At 37.4% G+C, this 20,051-nt stretch overlaps 1 protein-coding gene across 2 annotated transcripts in view; it reads right to left on the minus strand.

Annotated features, from left to right (window-relative positions):
- SLC10A7 (solute carrier family 10 member 7) overlaps window positions 1-20,051 on the minus strand; it is a 712,691-nt gene that overhangs the window by 642,605 nt on the left and 50,035 nt on the right. For both annotated transcript variants that reach the window (XM_053703716.1, XM_053703715.1), the window contains exon 2: window positions 14,321-14,403. In XM_053703716.1, the coding sequence (XP_053559691.1) occupies window positions 14,321-14,403 (83 nt within the window). The remainder of the gene's footprint in view (window positions 1-14,320; window positions 14,404-20,051) is intronic.

Here is a 20,051-nt window from a genome sequence, read left to right on the forward strand (position 1 = left end):
GACTTGAACACATCCTCAGCCAACTTAAAAGGGCAGGTGTCAAATTATCCCTACAAAAAGCTCAATGGTGCCGCACTCGTGTAAACTTCTTGGGACATGAAGTTACTTCTGAAGGGTTAAATCCTCAGAAGAAAAAGGTGGAAGCTATAATAAATTCTAAGAACCAAACTAACTTAAAGGAATTGAGATCATTCCTGGGTATGACAAATTATTCTCACAAATGTATTGATAAATTATACAGAAATGGCTAAACCACTGCTGCTACTTCTAAAGAAGGATGTGAAATGGCACTGGAGTAAGACTCAAGAGACAGCCATCAAGGAGCTGAAGAAAAAACTCACTCAAGCACCTTGCTTAGTGTACCCTAAAGGTGGTAAACCTTTCTACTTAGAAACAGGTCACACAGATATAAGCATTAAAGCTGTTTTATACCAAAAGCATGATAATTTAAGAAAAGTCATTGCTTATGCGAGCAAAACTCCATCCCCAGTAGAAATAAAATTTAGTGATTGCGAAAAAGCCCTCTTATCTACTGTATGGGCTCTACAAAATTTCCGCAGCTATATACAGGGCGAGAAACTTATTGTAGAAACAGCCCACCAGCCTTTGCTATATCTGCAAAGTGAGAGAATAAGAGATGGAAAATTTGTCTAACAGCCGCATAACCACTTGGACTCTTTCCTTACAAGGATGGCCTTTAGAAATTTGCTACAAGCAAAATAAAAAGAATCCAGTCGCACAGGGGCTTGCTGAGCTCCATGACTGTACTGCTAAGGATCATGGGGAAGAGTTATTAGAAGATGATTTCCTGGAGGAACAATTGCTTTCCCCGTATAAAATATACAATGAGGACCACTGTCAAACATTCCTTTGGGTATATGTTGATGGTTGTTCTTACCATGCCACTTGATAATGAGCGCAGATTAGTCGCTGGCATTGGTATAACGTGGGCAAATGGATTCCCAAATATATCTATAGGTTTCAAGATTGGACCAAGATCCAGCCAAGTTGCAGAACTAACTGCTGTTCTAAAAACCATTGAGATGGCTATTGAACACGGTATTCATGAATTTGTGATCATTACTGACTCAAATTACATGCATGACAATTTTGTTGAATACCTGCCAACTTGGAAAAGAAATGGCATGCAGAAAACTAACAACAAACCAGTCAACCATGGCAAGTTGTTCTGCGAGATTGATAATCTAGTGGTGTCCAATGATTTAACCATACACTGGAAAAAGACTAAGGGTCATTCCAGGGTTCTAGGTCCTGATAAGGAAGGCAATGATCTTGTGGATTCATTAGCCAAACAAGGAGCCATAACTGGAGAGCTCCTTAATATCGACCACTTAATGGGTGCAATTCAGGTAGAAGACATTTCCAGAAACCAGGCTAAACAACAGAGTGAGCCTAACCTGGTACAATGGAGTCAGGATTCTCCTAGTGAGGACCTGATCACTAGTCAAAAAGAAGACCCCATTGTAGGCATCTTCTATAAACACATAGAAGATCCTGAAAGCAATCCCATCTCAAAAGAGGACAGTATTGGCAAGGAAGATCTTAGAATATTAATGAAATCCATATCACAATTCAAGTTACAAGATGGTTTGTTAGTTAGAACCTCCAAAACTGACATCCAGCAATGGGGGGGGGTACCTACAAAGTTCAGAGGTCTAATGCTTCAACATGCCCATGATGCTCCCACATCTGATCATCGTGGCACCAAATTAACGTATGAAATATTGTGTGATTACGCCTTTTGGCCACACATGTTGAAAGTTGTTCACTTACTGTCAAGGTTGTTAATCTGTCCACAGTTCCAACGCACTGTGCCCACGCATAGAGCGCAATTGCAGAAAAGGGGGATGGTAATGCAATGGTCAGATATACAAATTGATTTTATTGGTCCAGTAACAAGGTCATCTAGAGGTAACAAATACATGTATGTTAATAGTGACATGCCTATTCACTAAATGGGTAGAGTGCATCAGTGCACCTAACAATAGTGCTGAAACATGTGCAGCATTGCTTATCAACCACGTGTTTTCCAGATTTGGTTTGCCCCAAAGAATCGAATCCAATCGGGGAACCCACTTCACTAGCAAAGTGATGACCAAGATGTGGAAAATACTAGGGGTAAAAAGAAAGCTCCATATTGCATATAGAGCTGCCTCAAGTGGTGGTGTAGAGCGTTACAACCAATCCATTGTGAAAATCCTAAAAAAGTTTGTGAGTGAAACGGTAAAGACTGGGATGCAAAATTACCTCTAGTCCTAATGGCATTAAAAGCAACTCCAAGTAGTGCTACCAAGATGTCACCTTTTGAATTGATGACTGGTAGAAGAATGGTTCTACCTCAGCATCTACTGTACTGTACATCAGACCAGAACTTGATAAACACTGTCAATACGCATCAATTTGTGGAAAACCTAAGGAAGCACCTACAATATGCCTTTGCATTTGCTCAAAGGAATTTAGAGAAATCTGCAACTGACACTAAAACCTATTATGATCTCAAAAAGTCCAAAAGGGAATATGAAATAAATGATAAAGTTTATCTTTATAACTTTGGAAGAGATCAAGTTAAGGAGAAGAAATTTCTTCCATCATGGAAGGGTCCTTTTGTTGTTACTGACAAAATATCTCCACTGTATTATGTGAGGATCTTGTAGAGACAAGACACAACACCTGGAAACGATCGTCTGGGGTTGCTGTGTTCCTTGTTCAGAGAGGAATTGCCTGGTATTTTGGCGCTGGACTGACCGTAATAGGCGGGATCAGACTGATATACTACAGGAAAGTTCTCTGTGAAAAGCATTATTGGGCTAAAAGAAGCTGCACCCAGGTGGTAAATCGCCATAGGACAGGCTAACAATAGTATTGAGCCAGTTGTTCGTTCCTGCGAGTGTGCTTCTCTCCCGTGTGTGCTTGCTTTACACAGTAATGAGCTTGACTCATTTGTTTATACATGACAAGCTAGGGGTTGAGCAGGCTGATCCGTTCCCAGGTGTTGTGTCTTGTCTCTACAGCTGTTTGCAGTTGCTCATTACTTGTGGGTGTGTACCGCTCGGGCGTCCTGATTGGCTATAACTTAAGGGGGTTGGTATTTAAAGGTGGAGGATAGTAGTATGTGGTATGTCTGTCCTGGCTTATGTTTACCATTGACAAAAGCCCATGTGAGGGCTGAAACATTTGGTTATTTACACATTAAACGGATTATATATTCCTGCTGTGCCAAGTTTTTGCTGGATACGGAACCCATCCGTTTGGATCCTTCACCACTTGCTAATATATATATATATATATATATATATATATATATATATATATATATATATATATATATATTAGAATTTGCCTTACTGTAGCTAAAGAGGTTATTTCAGTCCAAATAAATTGGCATATCAATTGGATGTTAAAGCATTTTATTATATTGTCTAACTAAGCATTGTTAAGTTAACGATCCATACTCTGGTAGTTATTAATTAAGCATAGTAAGTTGTTAATCCATATTGGGCATTGAACTAGAGTTATCAGTTAATAACAGAAGGTTCTGGTATTTTATTGTGATATTTTAATTTGATTCATTGTGAATAAGGTAATTTGTAAAGGTATATTTTTATGATCTTTGTATAGAATATTGTAACAGTTTAAGCTTGTATAGTTTGATTCATAATCTGGTTCCTATAAATATAATTCATGTGTTTATAACTAACTAATATAAAGAATTTAGGAATAAAATATTGATTTTAATTGTTTTGTATATGCATTTTATTGGGGGTTTGTTTTAAAGAATAATTATTAAATAAATTGTATTATAACCCTACTTTATACTGACAATGATTACTAACTGAAATTTTGGGCTGTAGCAAGCCTCTAAGAACATAATTTGTATACATATATAGGTTGTTCTTATCCTGTTTATTTAAGCAGAGAGGCAGTATTTAGCCTATAAGATTGTATAGAATAGTGCTTGGTTTAACAATCTGATTTGTCTGTTGTCTTCCTAACTATGAAACGTTTTATGGTAAGACTTATAGAACTGTGCCTTGGAGTGAAAGAGACTTTCTATATGATACTCTTGGAATGGCCTCTATTTTTTCTTATTTGATTAATCTGTCAAATGTCAACATAACATGAAGGTGGTGTGGTTTTTTTAAAAAATATCTGTAAATGTAACAAAAATTACAAATAAAAAAAAGCATTGTTAAATTTGATGTATCAAATTATTTTACCAAATAAAGGAACTAAAAAAAAATACTTTTAAAATCTGGTTTTGGCCAAAGTCTAATGCCTTTCAAGTTTCATGCATGACCACAAACACATCTGCCTCTTAAACACACGTGTAATTGGTTAAAATATAAAACCATTAGCAAACAAGGTACACATATAGTAACGGAGTATCAATGGAGTGACATAATTTGTATTGTATTTTAGTATAAGAGTCATATGTGTGTAGCCACCAATCACCAAGTAACTCCCAGTAGTGCATTGCTGCCTACTTAAGTATGCTTTTTGACAAAGGATACCAAAAGAACAAAAATCAACATGATAATATAAGTAAATTCAAAAGTAATCTAAATTGCACGCTCTATCTGAGCCATGAAAGTTTATTATTGAGTTTGATGTTCCTTTAAGGCAGGGCACAAAACTGCTTCATTAAGCAATCTTTATTTATAAGTACATTATTGGTAAGATTTTATGAAGCTTTAATGAGAATCCTGGATTGTATACTAAAAATTTCTCTAACCTGATTGCATAGAGGATTGTAGGTACAATGAAGACCCTTCTAACAGAGAAAACTTCTGTTTGTCAGAACTTACTTTAGTATACATCATATTACAACCGAAGACTATGTAAAAGCTAATTTATTTATGTACTAATAATTTATATAAGGAAATCCAGAGAGGGAACAAAAAACAGCGCTCTAAGCCCAGAAAAAAGTTAAAAGTTCAGCTTTATTCCAACATGATTAAAAACCTGCAAAAGATGTAAAAAGTGGTCAGCACAGTTGTGCAAAATACAAGTAAAAGAACAGGTGCAAAAAACAGCAAACGTTTCGTGCTTCACGCACTTGATCACTGCAGTTGGAATAAAGCTGAACTTTTAACTTTTTTCTGTGCTTGGAGCGCTGTTTTTTGTTCCCTCTCTGGATTGCCTGTGATCATGGGTGTGTGTGCAGACACACAGGGAACTATGGCTGCCGTCTGGAATCTACTATAAAAGATAGAGTTATCCCACTGTGGAAATTAACTTTATACCCTCTCTCTATTTTTGTGCCTAACTCACACCTTTTAAGAATCATTTAACTACCCCAAGGGCGCTCCGTTGTGCAGGTTTGTTTGTTACTTTTAATAATGTATATAACATATATAATAAAACAGTGATTAAATATTAGAAACATTTTTAACTGAAGACAAATTTTGTTTATTCCAGGTCGATACATGTATTTCAAATTCATAAGAACAATGAAGTGCCACCCAAAAAGTTTTTTTTTATTTTAGCAGCCAATTAAGGATGTTTGTATCAGTTCAAAAATGTAGAAAGAAAAGGTAATTTATAAAAGGTGACTATATATATATATATATATACACACACACACACACACACACATATACACATACATCTATTTAAAAATATATAATATAATAGAAACTTTTTGTATAATAAATTTTAAAATTTCAGGAGAATAAAATTAGAATTTGTACTTGATTCAAGAACCCTTTGTAATTACATCAAACTAAGATTCTGAAATCTTTAAGTTCAGGCTGAGCAAGTGAACTAATCAATTTCTCCTGAAATAAACGCCTTGGGAGCATCCCAGGGAGAGAACCAAGAACTGCACATAAGTTGTTAATGTGTAAATAGCTTTCTGGTTCTGTTTATATAGATTGTTTAATATTGATGACCCTATGATGGCAATCTCAAAGCAAGTAGATCTTTTGCTCATGTGAGAAAAAAAAATAAAGAGCTCAAGTGGTGCAGATGAAAGCAAGAGACGTCTGCAAGAGTAACACATTTGCAATTCTCACACAGGTGATTCTGTCCCTTATTGTATATGCACCAGCATTTCTAAGCCCAAGAATTTCTTTGCACCTTGTTTACTGAAAATACTTCAAAGAAGGATGGAGTTTGCAAATACATAGGCCAGTTTCTTATTTACCCTTTCAGACTCAAATACGTCACAAACATTTTCACACTTCTTAATGATAATAATATCAATCTTTACAGAAATTGTTTCATATATTTTTTATGTATATCTGATGACTTGTTCCTGAGTAGCAGTAAATCCCCTTAATGTCCCTGAAAATCTGTTCTTACAACACAACTGGGGCATTGCTTCTCAACTGTTTGAGAAACAAAGCACAGCAGTCCACAGTAAACCAAACGCTTCCAGATTTTGTGCAGATAACTGTGAAGCATGATTAAGGGCATCAACTAGCCCGAAATGTTGCTATACTTTTGGACCCAATGTTTGTATAATGGTCACTTTTAAATTGAAGCAGCCGTTCACTGTTTGTGAATTGGACTAGGGCTTGTTAAAAGGGACATGAAACCCAAATTTTTTTTTTCATGGTTTAGAAAGAGCACGCAATTTTAAACAACTTTCTAATATACCTGTATTATCTGATTTGCTTCATTCTATTGATATCTTTTGTGGAAAAGCATATCTAGATAGACTCAGTAGCTGCTGATTGGTGGCTGCACATAGATGCATTTTGTGATTGGCTCACCCATGTGCATTGCTACTTATTCAACAAAGGATATCTAAAGAATGAAGCAAATTAGATAATAGAAGTAAATTGGAATGTTGTTTGAAATTGTGTTCTCCATCTTGCTTCTGGGATACTTGTGCTATCTCCGCACCTACATTTGTGCAGACTGTCCCATCTTTATTAAAAAGATACTCAGGCAAGCAGAAGAGCTCATTGTATTTAAAGGGACATTAATGAGACTTCAATGGATTGGTTAGAACAATACATTTTAAACTACTTTCCAATGTACTTTCATTATCAGATGTGCTTTGTTATCTCTGTATCCTTTGTTAAAGAGATTTCCTAGGTGAGCTCAGGAGTGTGCATGTGTATTTAGCCATTTGGCTACAGTATTTATAGCAATGTTATACATACAGTAGTTGCAAACATTACTGCCATAGATTGTTAAAAGACACATGCACACTCTTGAGCTCCCATCAGCCTATCTAGAGTTACTCAACAAATGATACCAAAAGAACAAAACAAATTTGTTAATAGAAGTAAATTGTAAAGTTATTTAAAATTGCATGCACTATTTGAATTATGTATGTTTAATTTTGACTTTAAACAGTTCACAGTCTTGACCATTATCAAGCAATCCTGAATTGTTTCAAGGGAAGCTTATTTTAAAAAAAGGACAGACATGTCACAATAAACTGCAGTAGCCGCTGAAACACATGCTACACTGACAGTTGGACAAAATATACAGCCTAACAGCTGAAAGGATCATTTGTGAATGCTTTCAAGCTCCTGTCCCTATTGGATCCTTGAAAGAGGTACTGTCCCCTAAAGGAATGGTAGTCTGCCTAGCCAGAGTTAAAGGGCCATAATACTCAAATGTTTCAACACTTGAAAGTGATGCAGCATAGCTGTAAAAAGCCGACTAGAAAATATCACCTGAATATCTCTATGTAAAAAAAGAAAAGATATTTTACCTCAAAAGTTTCTCAGTAGCCACATCCCATTTTAAAGGACTTCTAAGCAGCACATCAGTATGTCTGTCCCTGGACAGCGGAAGGAGCGACCTTTCGTGCAGACTCATCTTATTTCCCTATTCAGTGTAAGGAAGTTTACTATGAAATCTCATGAGATCACAGTAAAAGAGTTCATGACCTCAGCACTGCTGATGCTGATTGGTTGCTGTTCATGTCTTCATTTTTTTTATTTTTTTTTTACCTGCAGCTGAGGAGATTGTGAGGTAAAATATCTTCCTTTTTTACATAGAGATGCTCAGGTGATATTTTCCTGTCAGCTTTTTACAGTTATACTGCATCAGTTTCAAGTGATTTAGCATATGAGTATAATGTCCCTTTAAGATAGCAGCATCCACCTTCAGAATAGTCCCCATATCTCTAATTTTGCAGGGGGGAAATAGAACATGTTTTTCAATTTGGCAGAGGAAACAAAAATAACTCCTGGTTTGTCAGAAGTCAAATCACAAATAGGCACGGTAGATTTTTTTTTGTAGTTGCCTTAAAATAGCTTATTTTTTTGTCTGTCTGTAGTTGAAGGATCCTCGATCTCCATGTCTATTAAAACTTTCCATAAGAGAGCATGTGCGTGCTCCGACCTGAAAGACACAACTTGTGCTATTTAATCAGCAGGGAGGATCCTGGTTCTCTGAATAATTGTCCTCAGCACAGAAGGATTAAGATTCCATAGTACAGGCTACCTAGATGGATCACTCCTTAGGGACATACCTGATGAGCCTAGGGCCTGAAAAGGGTTCTCTTCTGCCCTTTGCATGCATTTGTGCTTAACTGGTGGATGAATTACACCCATCAGTTCTAAAATTGCAGAGTGGATATATTTCTTCAAGTTAAGGGACAGACCAGTAGAGTTGTACTGGAGATAACTCTAGTGAGTAATAAATCCATGAGCATTCTGCTGCAAATGCAACCCTGCATGACCCTGTCTAGCATCAGACATAGAATCAGTACATAAGTGGCATAACTAAGTGGGGGACTCACCCGCACATCCTTACAAAGCAAACATTATTGTGCAGGGTTACATTATCAAAAGATTTCCCTTCTAAAGGGTCAGCATGATGTTCTAAGACGTGAGCTGCACCAGTTTGCTCCATAGCCTCAATTTTTATATTTTTTGTAAAAGTGCCCAAAAGTGACTCAAACTGTATGTAGTATTAAAATGGTACATGTGACTATCAACAGGCTCTGTGAAACATGTACATCACCATACTAATAGCCTGTGGGTTATTAAGGTGCATGGTACATACCTGTCAGAACCTCTCTCTCTCTACCATGCTCACCTGCAGGCACAAAGCTAAGGATCTATAAGGTTATAACCAGGAGCAGCACACTGTAGACCAGAGGATTGGCGTACGTGCCCACATTTCCCCTGGGATGCTGGTGTCATATCTGCACTTGGAGAAGATTTATACTGCTTGGCTGAACTCCTGTCTACCCTGTGTGTAGGTTTTCTATGGAAGAAATGGGTCTCAATCCAGTTAGAGAACCCCTGTCAAATGACATGAAGAGCAGCACTTTAAGTTTCACTATCAGTCCCACGTGTGATGGCTTGTGGACTCTATCTACTGAAATAAAATTACTTTATGGCCTCTTTAAGCATAGTTTTAAAAATGCAATATATATGTTCATTAATTGTTTTGCCTGTTATTACTGTAATTTACTGTCGCAAATTGTGCATTTACTCATCCCCCAAGGAGCTGGAACATTAACTGCAGTTATCCTGACATTGTCTGTGTATAGTTAAATGCTATACTTTGTAGAAACTAAAAGTACTTTATAGAAACCTTTACATTTTACACGTATACCTTCAATATTTAAACAACTAATATAATTGTAAAAAATACATCTACATACTATTCTCAAGATAATCTTTGATTTGATTACGTCATTATCTCTAGCATGTATATATTGTTAAATATTGTATATATTGCTAAATATCCATTTAAGGACATTGGTTAACTGTAAATTAAAGTCAAAATTAAACTTTAATGGTTTGGCTAGAGCATGCATGTAACTTAAACCTTTCAGTTTGCTTTTATTATCACATTTGCTTCATTCTTTTGGTATCCTTTGTAGAAATGCATTCCTATGTTGGCTCAGAAGCAGCAATGCACTACTGGGAGCTAGCAGATGATTGGTAGACACACACATATACCTTGCTGACTGACCAGATGGGTTCAGCGAGTTCCAGTCGTTGCTGCTTAGGATTGCCACCCAGTCGGTATTTTACCAATATGACCAGTATTTTTAAGATTCAGGTCACAGTTGAAAATAAAGATTAAATATAGAAATAAAGATGCTATCATCAAACTTATTCTAAGTGTGCTGGAATCTAATTATAAACCAGTGACAATTTAAAATAACACCTTTCAGCTTTAGTTCCTAATATATGATATATCATTATTTATATATATATATATATATATATTTATGCTAATGAGCATGGCAAGTTTTTTCCCCCAAAAAAGTGGCAACCCTATTGCTGCTCTGCAGGGGTTAAACACAGTGAAATGCAAGCAACAGTGAAATCATACAATGCTCTGACACATAAACGCATTTTCTTTCACATTTTAACCCCTTAATGACCGCAGCACTTTTCCATTTTCTGTCCGTTTGGGACCAAGGCTATTTTTACATTGTTGCGGTGTTTGTGTTTAGCTGTAATTTTCCTCTTACTCATTTACTGTACCCACACATATTATATACCGTTTTTCTCGCCATTAAATTGACTTTCAAAAGATACCATAATTTTCATCATATCTTATAATTTACTATAAAAAAACATTATAAAATATGAGGAAAAAATGGAAAAAAACACATTTTTTCTAACTTTGACCCCCAAAATCTGTTACACATCTACAACCACCAAAAAACACCCATGCTAAATAGTTTCTAAATTTTGTCCTGAGTTTAGAAATACCCAATGTTTACATGTTCTTTGCTTTTTTTGCAAGTTATAGGGCCATAAATACAAGTAGCACTTTGCTATTTCCAAACCACTTTTTTTCAAAATTAGCGCTAGTTACATTGGAACACTAATATCTTTCAGGAATCCCTGAATATCCATTGACATGTATATATTTTTTTTTAGAAGACATCCCAAAGTATTGATCTAGGCCCATTTTGGTATATTTCATGCCACCATTTCACCGCCAAATGCGATCAAATAAAAAAAATTGTTCACTTTTTCACAAATATTTTCACAAACTTTAGGTTTCTCACTGAAATTATTTACAAACAACTTATGCAATTATAGCATAAATCGTTGTAAATGCTTCTCTGGGATCCCCTTTGTTCAGAAATAGCAGACATATATGGCTTTGGCTTTGCTTTTTGGTAATTAGAAGGCTGCTAAATGCCCCTGCGCAAAATACGTGTATTATGCCCAGCAGTGAAGGGGTTAATTAGGGAGCATGTAGGGAGCTTCTAGGGTTAATTTTAGCTTTAGTGTAGTGTAGTAGACAACCCCAAGTATTGATCTAGGCCCATTTTGATATATTTCATGCCACCATTTCACCGCCAAATGGGATCAAATTAAAAAAAAAACGTTAATTTTTTCACAATTTTAGGTTTCTCACTGAAATTATTTACAAACAGCTTGTGCAATTATGGCACAAATGGTTGTAAATGCTTCTCTGGGATGCCCTTTGTTCAGAAATAGCAGACATATATGACTTTGGCGTTGCTTTTTGGTAATTAGAAAGTCGCTAAATGCTGCTGCGCATCACACGTGTATTATGGCTAGCAGTGAAGGGGTTAATTAGGTAGTGTGTAGGGAGCTTGCAGGGTTAATTTTAGCTTTAGTGTAGAGTTCAGCCTCCCACCTGACACATCCCACCCCCTGATCCCTCCCAAACAGCTCCCTTCCCTCCCCCACCCCACTATTGTCCCCGCCATCTTAAGTACTGGCAGAAAGTCTGCCAGTACTAAAATAAAAGATTTTTTTTTTTTTTTAAAGAAAAAAAAAAAAAGCATATTTACATATGCTGTGTTTAGGATCCCCCCTTAGCCCCCAACCTCCCTGATCCCCCCCAAAACAGCTCTCTAAGCCTCCCCCTCTGCCTTATTGGGGGCCATCTTGGGTACTGGCAGCTGTCTGCCAGTACCCAGTTTGCACAATTAAATGTTTATTTTTTTTATTTTTTTTTCTGTAGTGTAGCTTCCCCCCCCCCCCCCCCCCACGGACCAACCTCCACCACCTAAATAACGCCTAAGGGTTTTTTTTTTTTAAATTATTGGTCCCACTTTTATTTTGGGACACATTTTTTTCTGTAGTGCAGCGGTCCCCACCCGGTCCCTGCCCCGGCGCGCGCCCCCTCGTGCACGTGCGCACGCCCGCGTGCGCGCCCGGACTTCCACGCCCACGATCCCGCCCCCCTCCACATGACCAGGGCCATCGATGGCCGCCACCCACCTCCCACACCGGCTCCCACCCACCAACGATACCGGCCATCGATGTCCGGTGCAGAGAGGGCCACAGAGTGGCTCTCTCTGCATCGGATGGCCATCTAAGGTTATTGCAGGATGCCTCCATATCGAGGCATCACTGCAATAACCGGAAAGCAGCTGGAAGCGAGCAGGATCGCTTCCAGCTGCTTTCCACACCGAGGACGTGCAGGGTACGTCCTCAGGCGTTAACTGCCTTTTTTCTGAGGACGTACCCTGCACGTCCTCGGTCATTAAGGGGTTAATGTTCCTTTAACTTATATAAAAAACTACACATGCATAACTAAACATTTATGTATAGACATATCAAAAATGTATAAAGAAATGAATAAAAAATAAATTGACACTTCCATGCCCAGTTAAATAGAGCAAGGCAGAAGAGGAGCAAACAACATCTCCTTAAGTACGTTACTAATAAATAAAACTTGCATTTCTGAATTTTTTGGGGGGGAAGTCTGACTGTCCCTATGATGAGAGAGCGTTCCTTTAATAGATTGTGATACCTTTTAATAGGCCAATGAAATCAAGGTTTTTGTTATTCCATAAGCTTTCAAGACCTCGCAGGTCTCTTCTTCAGATGTAGATAGATCTGAAGAAGAGACCTGTGAGGTCTTGAAAGCTTATGGAATAACAAAAACCTTAATTTTGTTGATCCATTAAAAGGTATCAGAATCTACTGAAGGAACATTCTCTGTGGGACCAATACGTCAACAACCCTTTATCTCTTATGATGTGAGAGTAAAATATATTTGTTCTCTATTATTAACCTTTATTAGAGAGTATGACTCAGAATTTTTTATTTTAACAGTGGACTCCATTCATAAGAACACACAAACAATCTTGTTTTAAAATAAATCACTATTATGATTTAGTATATTATTTGGTCTTTGGTTGGAGAAACTTGTATAGCTAAACAGTGCAAAGACATGTCTATGGACTGCTCTCTTCTCACCCTGTATTCTTTTTTCTAGAATAAGCAATAAACAAAAAAAAAAAACATTAAAAATAATATTTCAACCAGGGTTGGGTTTTGTGAATTTCTGTTTGAACTACCATTTTTCATGTTGAATACTTTGTTCAATTCCAAATAAAGTTTTGATAAAAAAAAACATTTCAGGTTCTTAAAATACAAAGACAATAAAGTGAATGGTTAATTACATTGCAAATTAGCTGCATAAAAAAAAAGACATTTTAAAATGTCTCTTTAATAAATATGTTGTTTTCTTTTCTCTTGGTCTAACATAGAAATGTAGTAATAAAAATATGCAGTGCTCTTACATTCAGAATAAACAGCTTTGCAGACTGGGAAATCTCGGAGAGCCAGTCAACAAGCAATGTGCTGCTGCTTTGCAGCGCTACTGCATATTTGACTGCTCACTTCAAACAGCACTTTGCCCTGGATGCACAGTGTTAAGGAACATTGACACAGTGCAGCCAGAGCACAGCTCTGTTTGAACAGAACTGTCTAATGTGGAGCAGCACTACAAAGTTCAAGCGCTAACAATTCCTGCATGCGTCCTGTTCTTTCTGCAGACATGCTGCATTTTCTGTGATGACATCTCACATCACTGTATGTTCTGCCTTGGGGTTCACTGATAATAAATAGAACATCATATTTACTACCTCACTGAATATTCCATTGCAGGACTTGTACATGTACTATTTGTCATGGATAACCAGTGCTGGCACTGCAGTTCCTGTGCAGAATGGGGCTGCTTAATCAATAAGCCAATCAGTAACTGCATTCAAACAATCTGCCAATCACTACAATGCTTGCAGCTCCCAAGTGTAAATTTATCTAAATGGTTAAAAAAAATTCCTTTAAGAGATATCAAGATCGTATAAACCAAGTAAGGTTTCTTGTATGCACATTTATGTAGAATGATCTAAAAAAATCATTTCTGTTTTGTTTTTTTAAATGCACAGCAGGTAAATACAAGTTGCACATCTAATAAATTAAACACAACATTTGCAAACATATAATCTCTCTCTTTAGGTTTTATACTCATGACTGTAAGTGGGTTCATAGCCTTTTTAGCATATTGGCTGCAACATTTTATCTTGAAAGTGGTCTGTAACAAACCTGTGGCATCTTTAGTACTAATGCAAGTTTTTACTATACCGTACCTCTGTTTTCAACGATAGTCCACTGTTAAAAAATATGGCTGATACCGCAATGTATGTTATAGTAATTTCAGGCTTCAGAGGTCCTAGAAAACAAATTTAAAAAAAATTAACCATTCAGCAACGAAACTTTATAATAATTGTAAATAAATAATTTTAGCACTTATTAAAGAATAAAGGAGATTACACGTGTTTGTGTGTGTGTATGTTATATACAGTTGCAATAAAAAGTATGTGAACCCTTTGGAATAATATGGATTTCTGCACAAATTGGCCATAAAATGTGATCTGATCATCATCTAAGTCACAACAATAGACAATCACAGTCTGCTTAAACTAGTAACACACAAAGAATGAAATGTTGCCATGTTTTTATTGAACACACCATGTAAACATTCACAGTGCAGGTGGAAAAAGTATGTGAACCCTTGGATTTAATAACTGGTTAAACCTCCTTTGGCAGCAATAACTTCAACCAAACGTTTCCTGTAGTTGCAGATCAGACGTGCACAACGGTCAGGAGTAATTCTTGACCATTCCTCTTTACAGAACTGTTTCAGTTCAGCAATATTCTTGGGATGTCTGGTGTGAATCGCTTTCTTGAGGTCATGCCACAGCAGGACACAGCAGGACTCTGACTGGGCCACTTCAGAAGGCTTATTTTCTTCTGTTTAAGCCATTCTGTTGTTGATTTACTTCTATGCTTTGGGTCATTGTCCTGTTGCAACATCCATCTTCTGTTGAGCTTCAGCTGGTAGACAGATGGCCTTAAGTTCTCCTGCAAAATGTCTTGATAAACTTGGGAATTCATTTTTCCTTTGATGATAGCAATCCGTCCAGGCCCTGACGCAGCAAAGCAGCCCCAAACCATGATGCCCCCACCACCATACTTCACAGTTGGGATGAGGTTTTGATGTTGGTGTGCTGTGCCTCTTTTTCGCCACATAGAGTGTTGTGTGTTTCTTCCAAACAACTCAACTTTGGTTTCATCTGTCTACAGAATATTTTGCCAGTACTGCTGTGGAACATCCAGGTGCGCTTGTGCAAACTGTAAACGTGCAGCAATGTTTAGTTTGGACAGCAGTGGCTTCCTCTGTGGTATCCTCCCATAAAATCCTTTCTTGTTTAGTGTTTTACGTATTTTAGATTCACTAACAGGGATGTTAGCATTTGCCAGTGACTTTTGTAAGTCTTTAGCTGACACTCTAGGATTCTTCTTCACCTCATTGAGCAGTCTGCGATGTTCTTGCAGTCATCTTTACAGGACGTCAACTTCTAGGGATAGTAGCAGCAGTGCTGAACTTTCTCCATTTATAGACAATTTGTCTTACAGTGGACTGATGAACAGCAAGGCTTTTGGAGATACTTTTATAACCCTTTCCAGCTTTATGCAAGTCAACAATTCTTAATCGTAGGTCTTCTGAAAGCTCTTTTGTGCGAGGCATCATTCACATCAGGCAATGCTTCTTGTGAAAAGCAAACCCAGAACTGGTGTGTGTTTTTTATAGGGCAGGGCAGCTGTAACCAACACCTCCAATCTCATCTCATTGATTGGACTCCAGTTGGTTGACATCTCACTCCAATTAGCTCTTGGAGATGTCATTAGTCTAGGGGTTCACATACTTTTTCCACCTGCACTGTGAATGTTTACATGGTGTGTTCAATAAAAACATGGCAACATTTCATTCTTTGTGTGTTATTAGTTTAAGCAGACTGTGATCGTCTATTGTTGTGACTTAGATGCTGATCAGATCACATTTTACGACCAATTTGTGCAGAAATCCATATAATTTCAAAGGGTTCACATACTTTTTCTTGCAACTGTATACAGTATATATATATATATATATATATATATATATATATATATATATATATATATATACACATACACACACACACATGCATACATATACACACACACACAGTATATATATAAACAAACACACATACACATGTTTTTAATACTAAACTCAAATAATCTTTGCTTTATATTTAAATAAACGTAACAGAAGACATTCTCTGGTCCTTTACAAAGTGCAACCTTTAATTTAAGTGCATAATGCTTTGGGGATACTCTCCCTTTAAAAGACCAGAGAGTGCCTTCTGTTGTGTTACTATATTAACTTAGTTGGCACTCTGGCAGATGAGTTTTTTTTTTTGTGAGAGTGTTCTTTTATGGAAATGATAGAGATATACTGTGTGTGTATGTATAGGGGGTCTCCCCATAGTAAAAGGGAAAATAGGGAACACTCCAAACCCAAAAATAAGGCCTCTAGGAAATCCCAAGATAAGTCTATTAAGGTATATGACATCCATAAAATAATTACTTTCTTAAAGGATGCAGTACCTAAGTTCTCCAACAAAGGGACCAATTCTATAATTGACCACTTTGAGACCTTTGAAAATGCTTTATCCATTATGAATGTTAAAAGTGAACACAAAATAATTGGTATCCCCGCAAAGGTAGATACAATAAGTGGCGAAAATACTCTCAGGGTAACCAGACACCCCAAGTAAATAGTGCTCCCCAAAATACTAACGCTGAACAAGTTGGACCCCAAAGACAACCACGTCAAAATAGGAGAAATAGCTATGATTCTGAGGGATCCCAAGGATCTAGGAATCAATACCCTGGGACATCAAACAAAATCGGTCCATGGGTAATGATAGCTTGTCCATTCAAGTGGGCCAACTCAGTACACAAGTTAGTCAGTTATGTACACTGTTTACTAATATGAGTCAAGCTTTTACGGCTCAGCAACCCAACAATCCTTTTTAAGGGTTACAGCCAGTGGCCAGCAGTAGGCACAGTCATCAATACTGCAGTATCACCTGAAAGGGAGGGGAGAGATTTACCAAATGAAATGATAAATGTCAATAATGAAACTAATCATATTCTCTCCCTACAGACCGAAAACAGACGATTTAGCTGTGATGACGAGCAACCTCGGCCTGAAAGCTTTAACAAATCTCTTCCTTTGCAGCATTCTCTTAACCTTATTTCTACAGATGCAGTACACAAGTGCCCAATCAGCCCCATTATAGAGAACATGAATGGTAAGAATGAATTTTCTTCTGCATCAGATAACATGGCGGATTCAGGTAACACGTGGCGAAGCCCACAAGTGTGCAATCATGCCAATTTTATGTGTGAAATGGTAGAAACTGCAGGGAGATATTATGTATTAGCTGAGCTACAGGATTCAGTTTCCAACCCTATCATGGGATTAATCGATACTGGGTCTCAGGCAACTATTTTTTCCCACAAGTACTACACACAGCTAAATGAGCTAACACCCCACAAACCTAAAATTAAATAATTTGATGGTTCACTAATAGGTGTTGGGGTGACTCTCTAAAAGTCTACGGTACGGCATGGTTAAAATTTAAACTGGGGAACAGGGTCATAAGGCACCCTGTCATTATAGTGGATCTGCCAACTGATCGTTTAATTATTGGTACTGATCTCCTAAAGCGATTAAGCACCATAATTGATTGCATAAATAATGTAATTTGGTCACAAGTAAAAAGGCCTATTAATTATGAGAAATCTGGTATATCTCGCACTCAACATAACTGTCACGTGGTGGAAGAGAAGCCAGATGCTGTGGGGATTCATTTCAGGAATAACTCTGTACCTGAAGTAACTATCCTGCAGATATATGATCGGACTCCTTTAAGTGGCTCTGATGGTAATACTTTTAAAATTTTGCCTGGAAAAATAGCGAATATTTCCTTAGACGGCAATGTATTAACCATATCTCTCCAAAAGGGGGATCATAAAATCCCTAAGGGGGAGGCCACGCTCAATACCTCACAGGAATTGAGAAAGTTAAGGATGATCTTTTTATCCATATGCAAGTGCATGACCTTGGGAAAACCAAGTATGCCAAATTAAACTTAAAACAGGAAGCTAGCTATATAAGCAAAGGCTTATTGGCGCAGATAACTGAACCTAAGGTGATTAAATATCTTCTCCCCAAGACCACTGTGGCACGGCCTGGATGACAGGTTTGAAAGCTATAACATCACAGCTAAGTGCTTATTATCTATATGTAATAAATCAGTGAAACACCTGTTTTTAGTTTTAAATACTCCCCATAATCAAATATACGTTGGCAATGATCTCTTACATAGATATGCCATAAAAATAGATCTGATTAACGCTTGCCTCTGGAGCAGGTTAAAGGGGGGCCCTGAAATCAAATCAGCAATTGCCATATGCTGTAAATATGTAGGTGTCTAACGATGTTATAATTCCTGCTGGGGCTGATAAATTCCTTTTACCCTTACAGATAAAAAGAGGTCAGAAATTAAAAACTTCTGAAAAACTAATTTGCCTCTCGCACAGAATACAAAATCTGTGTATCACAATGACCTATACTCCTATGGTAAATATTGGAACTATTCCAATACATGTTATTGTGCACAACATGACCCCACAAGATATAACCTTATCCAAGGGAACTACCATAGAATGCGCTGGAATCAAGCTATTACACTTTTGGATTCCAGAATAATGTAATTGGGATAATACCTGAAGGATACTTAACTGAAGAACAATTAATACAAAAATCCTTTGCATCTATACCAGAGGGACTATTTACAATTCAGTCTATTTATCCCTTCAGCTCAGAGGAAGGCATCTGTAAAATTGAAGAAGCCTCCCTGGTATTTGATCAGCCGACCAAACAGCAAGAATACCCCAATACCCAGAGTTATGGGGGCAATATAAATTATAATCAAGGGGACCTCACCTCTAGGTGAGAAGAAGCCTATGAAAGAGGACAGCCTGAAATCTTTCCAGGATTTTAGCAAATAGTTGAAGAGCAAATATCTTTAGCTAATGGCTGTTCCAGTGATGATGAACGCCAACAGCTACTAGAACTCCTGATGGAGTACAAGGATATTTTTGCTAGGGATTCTTATGACTGTGGGACTACAGACTTGCACATTGCAAGAATCCAAACAGATCCCAATGCACCACCTGTCTTTGTTAAACAATACAGACTCCCTTTAGCCTTATATGATTCTCTTGCAGAAATCATAAGGAACTTGGAAGAAAGAGGTATTATCAGACAGGTGCACAGCTCTTATAATAATCCTATTCTAGGTGTTCTTAAGCCCAATGGACAATTGCGTTTGTGTGCTGACTTAAGGCAGCTAATCCAACGAGTGTACATGTCTGGCTGGCCTGTGCCATATATTGACCAGTGCCTAGCGCAGATGCAGGGATCTAAAATATTCACTGCCATTGATTGTGCACAGGGATATTGGACCATAAAGGTACATGAGGAGGACCAGTATAAGCAGAGTATAATACAGAGCTTTGTGGAGCTGAAGTTCAACCTCCAAGTATTTTGAAACAGTGCTGTAATCAACGTCAGATTGCAAGAAAAGTGACTGGCACCATTTTGTTATGCACAGTTCATTCTGTTTACAGCATTACAGTGCAATCTGTGTCTTTGTGCTATAGTCTAACAAATTTTTCTACAGTAATTGTCACTATTTTAAAGGTACAGTATTTATTGAATACCAATACTGTGCCGTGCTAATGTTAAACTAAACATAGCACTATTGCACCCCTAATATAAGTTAGGTCAAACATGTTTTTAAACATACTGGCAAGTGAAAAGAAAACTAAAACCGCCTTGTTTCACTTTAAGGCGGTTTTCACTTTACAGCGGGGCTTTGGTACCTAACCCGCTGCATGAGCGGTGTATACCTGTAT

The sequence above is a fragment of the Bombina bombina genome, chromosome 2 (assembly GCF_027579735.1).
Source record: "Bombina bombina isolate aBomBom1 chromosome 2, aBomBom1.pri, whole genome shotgun sequence".
NCBI classification, from domain to species: domain Eukaryota; kingdom Metazoa; phylum Chordata; class Amphibia; order Anura; family Bombinatoridae; genus Bombina; species Bombina bombina.